Genomic DNA, 11,944 nt, shown 5'->3' on the forward strand with positions numbered 1-11,944 from the left:
TGAGGAGTGGATTCTGCAAAGACAGTTTACCTCCTGCCAAGCAGGTGAAGTCACCCTCAGAAACCTATAGGTCCTGCCAAGGAAACTGGCTCAAGCACAAGCACAGGAAAAGCAGCAGATGGTAATGTTAAAAATATTCCCAGAGAACAACAGCACCCCTATGCCACCGGATAGCAGAGGAGACCGCTGCTGCTCACAACTCCCAATCAGCCACCTGCTCAGGCTATCAGAAAAGAGAAAAGCCCTCCCTAAGGTAGGATCAGCAGGGAAAAACGGTAGAGGCTCTCTTCAGAAGYTGGCTTTGCACACACAGCAACACGCTGCGAAGTGCACCGACTCAGCAGGGCAGGAAGTTGGGTARCAGTACTACAGAACCATCAGAACTATCATCTGAATTTCGTTTCTTAAAAAACACCTTTACTGACCAATCCTGTGAATAAAAAGCAGTCTCTACTAAGAGCTATTGTAATTCTTTCCTTTAATCAGCTGGACTCYTTCAAATGAAGGTCTGATTCAAGCAACAAATCATCTGACATCTTCCTTACAGACAAAACAGCTAGCTGTCTCCTTTTYTACCAGTTGGGAGAGATGTCAAAATTTAAAGCCTGACATGCTGAATACTGAGGCTAACACCTGGCTCTCCCTATTAACCTCCTCCTTGCCCAGAAGGGTTCATGTCAGACAGAACCTTTAAGAAAGCTGCTATAAACATATCATAGGAGGATTTTTCATATTTTTCCTTGCCTCTTCCTGGCAACACTGGACAAACTCAGATGTGCATAGTGTCTTGAAGCACTCCAATCTACCAAAACTGTAAGAAAGAATCCTTAGAATCAACCAAGAAAATAAAATCAATTCTTAAYGGAAACCTTACATGCCAGACTGCTATTAGTACTATATACTGATGATCTAGCTACTGCCACAAAAGAATAACAAGAAACGTTATCATATAAAATATAACAGTATAGCATGGAAGACAATAGATTATTGAAAAACACCACCACGCACTATAGGATAGAGAAGATCTTAGCCTTTGGTTTCAAAAAAGCATCTATCCAAAAATCACAACTTTTGATACACTTAGTAGGACATGAGATCAGGCACAGACTCCCTTCCATCAGGGCTAGAGGAAAGGTGTGCACTTCCTGCTGGTCTTCTTTCAGCAAAGCTTCTGAGGAGCGGGAGAATTGCATTCAACCCTTTCTGTTGCAGAAATCCAGGAAGAGTTAGAGAACTGTCCTACTTGGCAAGGTCTACCTCTTCTGCAAGCAAAGTCTGTGCTGCATAGATAAACACTTTGAAGTCACACCACCAGACGGAGGTTTCACCTCTTCTTGGTAAGGGTATAATTAAATATATTGATTTCCAAGTTCATACAGCAGAACAGAAACAGCAGATAATCTAAATTACTCCAATCTTCTGAATCAGCTGGATAGGTTTTGGGTGTTGTCTAAGGTGCAAGCMGAGAAGAACACGCAAACCAGTTTCTGGTTGTGAGCAGCCTTCCAGATCAACCTAGCACAGAGAGCAGGCGTTCTCTCTCCAACTGGCTGACGACAGAAACGTCTCTCCCACACATATGACCCCCATAATAAAAAAAACACAAGGAGGATGTTTGAGGAGCCCACTGAAGACAAACAAGTCAGACTAAAATCTTGCTCTCTCTTGCAGGTGATTGTATTATACATGCCCAAGCACCGCCAGACATACAAAGTCCTGGGGCAGTAATTGTTTACATAGTGAACAGGGAAGAAATCTCGGCAACAGCACTAAAATAAACAAATAAATAAAATTACTTGCAGAGACAAGAGGACAGATGGCAGAAAACCCATGAATCACTCTCGCTGCAAATGTTAGGATGGCTTACATTTACTGAATTTCAGACTTCAAGGAGCACTCACAGAGAAAAAAGACTGAGATAATAAGTTAAAAGCTTGTCTGTACTACAGGCATGCAAAAAGAAAACTCATCTCAGGATAACTTATTTCTGCAAAACTATCTGCAAGGAATGTCTCACACATCTGTTGCTATTGCTAATTATTGCAAACGAAATTGCTTTTTTCATACAAGGCTTAAGTGCCTATTTTTCAGCTTCATTCTAATGTAAAATTCCATCTTTATTTTCCTTTAAAAAAAGAATTTTAATTAAGTAATTTCACAAGGAATGTGCCAAACAATTAAAAAATAATATTTCCAGTATAAGCTTTCCTGTAAAATATAATCTGCTCCTGGAAATCACACCTACTAAACTGGGAGGATAGCCACTTCTATAAACAGAGGCAGCAAGAGAGACAATCTGTGCAACAGCTGGTTGTAAAAGAAAAAAAAATCAAGAAACAATCAAACAGCTCATGAAGGACTATATTAATCTGGGTGGCAGACACTGTGTAACAAGGTCAAGGAGCAAAACCAAAAGTGCCCTGAGAGACAGAAAATGGAATGACAGAAAACACTTCTACATTTAATAGTCTGTTCCACAATGAACCAATACAGTTCATTAAACTGGAATAAAAATTGAAAGATCTGTTGGACCAGAACTGTTCTGCAGCATTTTGAAGTTGATAGTTAAATTTAAAGATACAATTTCCTTTGATTCATCTTGTGATCAACAGATTGTGTCACAATGGGTTAAATCAATCCTTTTCCAGATGAATCTAAATATGTCAAAAATGTAAATTAGGAAAAAAAAAAAGGAAGAAAAATTTACCAATTTGCTTGAAGTACCAGTAAGGGAAAAGTCAATTCAAAGTATACTCCAGATTCATCTGTATTACAACACTGTATCCTGTCACTAGTTTGCTGAATATTCTTTCTAGATGACTATTCCCATTAAGGGAGAAACTGCTGCAGCGGAAGCATGACTTTCAGACAAGCTTCTAGGTAGGGGAGCATGATCACTCTAAGGCCAAGAGTTACGGTGCTGTTATGGCCAACAGAAACRTCAAGGAGGAACATCATAAACCTGCAGGAGAGACGCGGCACCTCTGAGCAGTCCTGCTGAGAAGCGAGTCTTTGCTGCTGCATCTGTCAAGATGAGGGTGATCTGGTTCAGGCACGTTGATACCAACGATGCCTGTGTTCAATGCCCTGCAATTCTTAGACAGACAACAATCTAACAACGTCTCCTGTTATAACTCTAGATTTTAAACCCGTTTAGAACTACGTTAGCATACAATCTAGCTGTAAAACAGTCTGACCCACATGGTGCTTTGTCTAGTATTTGTCAGCTTTTGAATCAAGGAAAAAGTAAATACAATCCCAGAAGAGGCAGAATAAAATTTAAGTAATCTGGCCTCAGGAACCTGCCTGCAGAGACAAAGAAATCTACCAGAAGCATACTTRCAGAGCAGCAAATGAAGCATACAGTGGACAAAAGGCAGGACAGGTTTTTGTTCTGTTTGAACTAATTGGGATCTTTCCAAGCTCTGTGGCAATTCTAGGTAACCCATGAAAAAAACAGGTCTCTCAGAATGCCTTGAATCTGGAAAAATGGTGAAATAAAGCCCAGGAGGACCAGTTTAAAAGGGAATTAAGAGATGTACCTGAGAATAATCTACTCCTCTCTTGTCTTTTTCCTTACAGTTTCCTTTCTGGAAGATGACATATGAAAGCTGCACAATGTTGGGCCTTGAGGGCCCTATATTTCTCAAATCTTGATCCTCTACAGCAGGAAAATAACAGGATTTAATTTCTTTGAACAGGAAGCAAGTCTTCTCAAATCAAGTAATCAACTTCCCAACCCTTCTGCGTATCTTTAAAAGCAAAAACAAAGCTTTCAAAGCAAATAATAGACCCAATTTGAAACCTGTCAAATTGCCTGCATCTGGTTATTTCTCAACATTTCTGGTTAGAAATGCTTTATTTTGCTGGAATCATTTTATAGCGCTAACAAAACGTTGGAAATGTTAAAGTAACTTGTGTTCTGGTAAGAAGCGATCACAGCTGTGCTACTTAATTCCACAGAAACACTGCCTAGAGAGACATTTCCATAGACTGCCAATAAGCAATTGCTGTAAACACCCAGATGGCTAATTTTATCACAGGACACAGAGGCTGAGGCTTACAATGCAGCTCTACTTTTTACTGCTTATAACCACAGCAAGGCATCCAGACGAAACGCCAAATTCCTAAAGTCACTGAGAAGCATTATGTAGAGGTAACCATGCCTACACTGTTCTCCCAGGAGATCTATCTCCCCCAAATCACCCACGTCTCTAGAGGAAACATTTCAATTTGTTCTGGTTTATGGCATCCAGAAATCCCTTCTTGCCCGGACTAATGCCGTAAACAGATCGAATGGGATCACTTTGAAGTCATGGGCTGACAATCCCCCCACGTGATGTAGTTTGACTACTGCACCCATTTTTACCTCCGCTCCTAGTCAAAGCTTATTTTTCTCCATAATCTTGACTGAAATAATCTCAAGGGATGGCAAAATCCTCTGAAGCCTTTCACAAATCCACTTCTCAGGTTTCCTTCTTTAGGAGAGTGCTAAATAACAATCACATCTGACACAGCTACCTGCCCCCAAAGACATGGTTGCTTCAAGAGAAGTTGGAGGAAAAAGAAATATCACAGATGAATTAAGGACTCACTTTACCTGGACGTAGATTTCATTTTTCCAGTACTTACTTAAAACAGAAGTTAAGATTTTTGGACAAGATGAGGGAAAGGGTGGGCTATATCYGTTCAAACACTGGAGTCTGGGTAAGGAAACCTCTCACAGAAACTAAACTTATCCAGCAAACAAGAAGGTTTCTTCAGAGGATACACGGAGAAAGGAAAGCACGCCCTCGAGGACAAACGTCAGAGACATAGTGTTCCACAGACCAGATATAATTAGCAGGCTCCTGTATGTTAGAAACTATTTTTGTGATAAAATATTTTAATTCACTTTCACATTAATAATATAGTTAAAATGAAAAAAAAAAATCTGCCATAAAAGTTAAACTATATATTACAAAACTGTTTTTGTCCCATGGGGATGAGCACAGCACAAACTATTATTCAATAGTGGAAGAAATCCCAGCATTCAGAGAACGGCATGTGACTGCTCACTATCTATCACAATCCTGCAAAGCAAGAGGAGAGCTACAACCAGAGAGGTGAGGAGTGGTGAACGTTCTGACAGCTAACACACTGCTAAAGCTGCAAACGCAACAATTATCTCTACCACGCTCTTTCTTTAAGACAGGCCAGACACACACGACTGGGCCAAACCATCAGGTTTTGGTACRGTGAGTGGAAAGCTAAATTATACATTGACGTGTCATACAAAACCAGTCCCTCCTCACAAAATTCTATTCTGTGGATTAGAAAAAAAGTACAATAGTAAGAAACTATCTCAATAAAAAGTTCTATTAAAAAGAGAAATGTGTTCCAAGAGCAAAAATGGCAGTCACRCACTTCACCTTATTTCTTGGAACTGTTCCCCCTCCGTTAAAGGGACCTGTAAATGTGACATTCTGTTTTTGCCATTTTCTATCAGATCTTGCAAGCCTTCTAATATTCTCTTTGCTGACATATTACACCTGGGACTGCATTACTCCCATATCTAACAGCACAGCTATTAAACGTTTAATTGTTGAAATAATTAGGAGCATTGGCAGGGGGCTTTTAGAGAGCTAAAAACCAGAACTTTTATGAAAAGGCTCTATTTGCTCTGTTTTCTTCTTTTTTTTTTCTCCCCTTCCCCACCCCGGCCTGGTATAGAGACAGTGAATATAAGCTCTGACTGTTCAAATGCTTGATATTTACATATCAGTTTATGCCTGTTTAACTTTCCAGTACAAACAAGTCCTTAATATCTGTGCACTATCCACAACAGGTTGGTGAGCTTTATTATCCAATACGCTTTGCTAAAAGCGCCACAGATCCAAAGCCTATGCCAAGGTGAATATCGCTAAAGAATATCTCTTAAACATTACAAGTCTTCTTAGACCACCGTTTTTCTGATACAGTCTTAAATATAACTGTTCCTACACTTCTGTCCACTTAAAAAAAAMCAAAACAAAATATGATTTTAAATCTCTGGTCATGTAAACACCAGCAGCCTTCAGAAACAACATGAGTATCAGTTTCATCAACCAATAACTCGTTTCTTGTGTTACCCAAATTACGCTGCAACATTTTAGAAGTCCATACACGAACACAATGAYGCAGGAGTCCTCCTGTTTCAAAGCCACCAAAACACTAAAGCCATCTGTGCTTTAATGCTTCAGAATGCAGAATCCGTGTTGACTGCAATCCTCCAGTTAGAGCTCTGGGGATACCCAGTTTCCTACCAAGAGCACTTATAAATAAAACAAAAGTTGTTTTCTCTTTACAGATTTTTTTTCAAAACAGATAACGTTTCTTTGTCTACATAAATCACAACAAATATCTACATGGTTACTTTGGGATGGAGAGCAAAAAATTAAGGCTCTCCATCACAAATCATTTCTACACTGCATAARAAATTGATTTCCAACACACATTTCAAAAAAATAGCAAAAAATGGTTTTGGATATTTTAAGCAGCTTCTCCTCCTCCTTAAACCTAGATATATTCAGGTAGACTAAAGTTTAAACTCATCGGGGACTGCAGATCCAGCTCTTGGATACTGTTATTTGCTGCATGGCAAACGAGTTTTGTGATTCAAGAAGCTTTCAAAACTTGCTCAGTGGTAATCCTGACAAAATCTTGGTTTGCCTTGTGTGTTTATCAAGCTAAGAGCCTGGCAAAGCCACTAGCATTCTAAATTATTGAAATATTCCAGTCACAGCAGGTGAAAGAGAAAGCAGCGGTCAATCACCACTTCCACCTCTCCCCCTGGCAATGCTACCAGGAAAACATCTTCCTCCCCACTGTATTCTTGATCATCTTTAAACAGCTGAGATTCAGCTGTGAGGTGAGTCATTTAGGGTCGGTTTATTGCTGCTCAGACAGAGAGATGAGAATGAGGCACTCAGTAATGATGCTCATCATAAGAGCACTATAAAGTTTTCTTAAAACTGGCTCTAACTGTGAAGCTGGCAAGATCCCAATCCTGTTCAGGCTGATTTTGCTCTCTGTGCTCAGCCAGAGGACTTGCTACCCAGTTGGTCCAGTAGCTGTTTTGTCTTTTTGGTTGGTTTCAAAGATGTGTTTGAATTTATATCTGCATTGTTGTGACCCTACTGCAGTGTGGAAGGAGAAACATGTTTTATTTTATTTGGAATATTTGGAAAGGATTCATAAAAGGTTCAGCATTAGGAATGTTTTCTTAGCTTAAAACATTTTTGTTTGTTTGTTTCCACATGCTTCAGGAGAAAAAAGAAACTGCATATTCTATAGAGCAGTACTGTTCAAAGAATTAGCTATTTTTCCTCATATTTTTCACATATTTTTTATTCAAGAGTGGATGCCCGAGTGGTTATTTACTATAGTGCCTCATTTAGCTTTATCACACCACCTTTCATATTCCTAATACTTTAAGGATTCCCCTTTGAGATGGAGATGAAGCCTGTGCTTACCTTCGGATTAGTTCGCTGCTGCAGTCTTCTCTCCTCCCTCTCTCTCTGCAAACGCTCAAATTCTTCTCTGATTTCTGCTGGAGTTCTCTTCCTTTCCACAACCTACTCAAAAATAAATTGTAAACTAAACATTACCAGAAAGAGAATGGCCAGGGTATTYACTTGCTGATGGAGCGGAGGGTCACTGATGCTCTTGGCAGGCCCCAACACCTTGTCCCTGCTGCTGCTGCCACAAGCACTTCTTGGCATGACTTTCAGTACTGAGAGTTTGGAACCAAACCCTTGGGCAAGACTGAAATGCAGGCGTGCTTCATGAGAAATGAAATGTTCTTGTTCTTTCCACTCCCTTGAAAACACTAACGCAAGTAGCTTTCAGGCCACAAGGACAAGAACCACGGTGTAACCATTACCAATAGCTATCTACTCACTTATCAAGTAGGCATAGCCATGATATATGAAAATGACTAMAGGCCTGGCATGAGGTAAACTGAACAAGTGTGATTTTACGTTATACCGGTATGATCTGATTCGTATCTGTTTAACTTGCGTGTCTCAGTGAATAAGGATCTTAAACAGGTATGGCTACAGCTATGCATGGAAAAGATACTGAACTTGGCTCTTCAAAATAAAATCAAGTATATAATAACCAGGTCAGAAATACCTGTTTCATGCTGCCACTGCTCCATACTTCTTGCTACTAACTACAAACTTGATCTTGGTAGTGACTTGACCCAATAAAATATGATTTTGCAAGCAGCAGCACAATACGATCAACTAAGACTGACAGAGGCTAGTAAAGAGACTTCACAGTTAGGAAAGCCAGGAATGGARGAATGGGTAAGTTCTCTTTCAAAGCACCTTACAGCAGTGTCATCCCTCCGCCTCACCTTCTCTTCCACCCACAAGAAAAGAAACGAAAAGGAAAAAAAAAAGACTCAAAGGTGAACTGATTCTAAAACAAAAATTTTGGAGGAAAAATTTCATAAGACTGGATGGACAGTAATGACGAATTTGAGAAAATGTTCCTTGCCACAGTAATATCCTGTTAGGGAACTCTGAATGTGAGATTTATTGTTCTGTTAGTAAGGGAAAAAAAAAATTCCTCAAATATCCATCATGGTATTCCAACAGAGAGAGACAGATAGAGAGAAAAAAAAACCAAGAATGTCTTTAAATGGGCCTTTTATTAAAAAAAAAAAAAAAAGAGGGGGGTCACTGCAGTTTGAGGCAACAATAAGAATTTCAGATAACACTGGATATAATCAATTTCATAGGCTATAAGGTACTAAATTTCTCTCACCTCCCAACCTTCCATTTCCAGTCCTCTTTTTCCATATATGTCATAGATGGCTCTGGTCTGTGGATCACTAAGCACTGCAAATTAAAATCAAAAGAGAGGAGAGACATCAGTTCTTGGTCTTCTCAAATTTCATGCAAGCACACTAGTGGTACTTGAAATTCAAACACAAATACCGGAAACATAAAATGTCACTCTATAGTTCCATCCAATTTTTACATTAACCCCCTTTAAAATTTTCACATGCAATATTAATAGAACAGCTGGACTTATCTATCCAACAAATTCYATTTGTTCCATACCTCTAAAATCAAAAAAGTGAAAAGAACATGAAAGACATATGTAGACTACCTGAATAAACAGTAGGGTTTTTTAAGATTGCTTTTATGACTGAAGGGTGACACAAATGCTCTAACTATTGATGGGATTATTAGCAATTTAATGAGAGTAGTCCCTGAAAACTTTCTAAGGAAGAATGAGGTCTACCTCTGACTAGCTTTCAAAGATAGCTCCTTAGCATTTGGCTGTCTTTGAGCTGCCTCATAAGCCTTGTCCAACCCCATTTTGGTACAGAACCACTTGTTCTCCGAGATTACTTGCTCTCCACTGATTCCCCCCAAACTAACCACAGAACTTTGAAAACTCAAGCAAAAAACCACCACCTTCTCTAAAGAGCATGAAGAAATACCTCTAGCCTAAAAAACACACATAAAGACAGCTTCTGCAAGTTTAAGACTTCCACTGACCTTCATACGCTTGGTGAACAAGGTTAAACAGCCGCTCAGCTTGCGTTTTGAGCTCTGGGTCTCTGTGCTTGTCTGGATGGTACAGCATACACAGCCGGCGGTAGGCAGCTTTCAGCTCTTCCTGAGAGGCCTATGAAAAGTAACAAAAATTAAAACACAGTCAATGCTGATTGAAAAAAAGAACATTYTCTAAAGCCCTAAAACAGAAGTCCAGCAGCTATTATAGTCCATCATTTTTACTGATCTAAGATTAAGAATGCACTTCTGTTTTGTTGTAGAATACACTTCTTACACAAGTTAATAATGTGTTCAATTATGCACATCAATATTTTCCCTGCYATGTGTAGGATGACAAATGACAGCAACAGCTCATCAGTCTATACCTAGATGAAAACAAGTTTTGTAAAGAATACATGGAATATCTGCTCATATATTATTTTTATTAGAACACTAGCATCTCTTTAACGCAATGCAAAAGGGCAAGGAAAAACTAAAGTCACCCCATGAAAAAACACTTAAATCTAGAGATCTGCATCAAATTCTACCCGTGTTTTAATCCTAAACCTCTCAAATATTATTAAACCTACCAAAAAGGCACTGACTTTCCACAATAGCAAAGGTAAGAAAATTAAATCTGTAATTTTCTACTCATCCTTTTACTGCTATGCTCTACAGCACTTCCATTCCTACAGGGCAAAAGCCCTCCACTGTGCTACAGGAACGGACAGTGCATCACCTCCCCTAACAAATTTAGTCGCCTGCAGTAGAAGAATAAACAGAAAAAACAACATGTCACTAAACACATCAAGACAAAAAACATTCTTTACTACAACCATTCCAGAATTTTAGATGGCACTTGGCCACATTTCAAAGACATTTGGGGGAAACAGATTTTGTATGCCTCTTTGAGAATCAATAGGACAATAAAACACTCCTTCCTCTATCATCTCCCTGGAGACAACCTCAGAGCAATATTATTTTTGTGACTCTAAACMGCCAGGGTTGCTCCCCCTTTATTGTCTCTTTCCCGCAACAGTCCTTACTTTTCAGCAGCAGTCTATTCCTTGAAGGCTGGTTCACACGTGTTTAGAAATGCAGCTGCTAAATCAACCGGAACTTCTCTGACAGATACAGTCAGCACACACAGCTCTCCCCTACAGACTGGTGCAGGCAGGCCASTTACAAAGTGGCAGTGATCAATTCCTGGGGCACTTAAAATCAAACAACAGGAAGCAGGCTGCACTTCTCTGGTGCAAGGAAAACATTCACAGTAAAATAACTGTAACAACATTATAGGTACTTGCTGGCCTTCTTCAAGTAGCTGTAATGATCCTTTAGTTATAGCCAGGGATTATAAAGGRCGGAAACACAAGATAAGCAAGTCAGAAAGGGGCACGAAGATTTTAAAATCACAAATTCCATTTTCTCTTAATTATCTTCAATGACTGAAGTTTTCACAGTAGTTTCCCTCAGAAACAAAGGCAATAAAAATCATTTCTTAAACTAATGCCTTTTTTTCAACATGTGATAAAGAGAGTATGGACTTTCAATTGAAGAAATGCATTCATCTGTATATATAAGTTAGGGGTTTATTCATTTTTGAGGGTAGCTTAGAGCAAGTGATTTTTCTATACATTTTTACTGTTTCATATTAATGTTTCTAAATGATATGGCAAAGGGGAACCTGCCAATCTTGCTAGTCTCCAGAAAGTAAAGCTAGCTACAGATCAGCTATTTTTTCCTATTTTTAACTATCCTGTGCTTTCTCGGACATTGAATTTAAACTAGATTGAGAAGTTAGGGGAAGATATAGCTCTAAAATTATGTCCTTTATTCAAATTAATGATAAATGGTTTAATGTACTATTGATTAAGTAACAGAAACAAGTACTTTCATTTTTCATAAGTAGCATGTTCAATAAAATGTTAGACTAGGCCTTTCATCATCGTGAATAGCTTAAGTCATTGATCCAATATTTCATGAGCAATAACCTCTCAGAAACCACTACAGAAATACTGTCATCATTTCACATTGCAATGGAATACATATAACCCAGTAATAATGATATGTAAGTTACATTCTCATTACTAAAACTCTAGGCAAAATTAAAAGGTGCACCATCTCCCTTACTCAGGGTTTAAACACCTTCATTTAATGCCTCAGTCATGCTGCTACATTTTTACCAGATTGAAATCTATGGAAGATTAAACATAYATATACTAGAAAATTGCTGCTCAATAGGTTTAGTCTCCCCATCAGGGATGTAAAGTTCGGTGCTTATTTATCATTTTAAGATTAGCTGTCACATCACACTAAATTGGCTCAACACACAGAAGTATCAGTTTACTGCTTACAACTGCTATGCAGCATAGCAGTATTCAGTTAATCAACAAGGGGTCATTTAGTAA

At 38.8% G+C, this 11,944-nt stretch overlaps 1 protein-coding gene across 1 annotated transcript in view; it reads right to left on the bottom strand.

The window, feature by feature from the left end:
• Window positions 1-11,944, bottom strand: part of DNAJC11 (DnaJ heat shock protein family (Hsp40) member C11) — a 28,787-nt gene that overhangs the window by 12,813 nt on the left and 4,030 nt on the right. The window contains exons 2-4 of the mRNA XM_085311527.1: window positions 9,537-9,666; window positions 8,794-8,867; window positions 7,494-7,595 (exon numbers count right to left, since the gene is read on the bottom strand). Of these exons, the coding sequence (XP_085167653.1) occupies window positions 7,494-7,595; window positions 8,794-8,867; window positions 9,537-9,666 (306 nt within the window). The remainder of the gene's footprint in view (window positions 1-7,493; window positions 7,596-8,793; window positions 8,868-9,536; window positions 9,667-11,944) is intronic.

This window comes from Rhea americana, unplaced genomic scaffold, assembly GCF_003343005.1.
Source record: "Rhea americana isolate MKP2758 unplaced genomic scaffold, rheAme1 scaffold_343, whole genome shotgun sequence".
Classification (NCBI taxonomy): Eukaryota; Metazoa; Chordata; class Aves; order Rheiformes; family Rheidae; genus Rhea; species Rhea americana.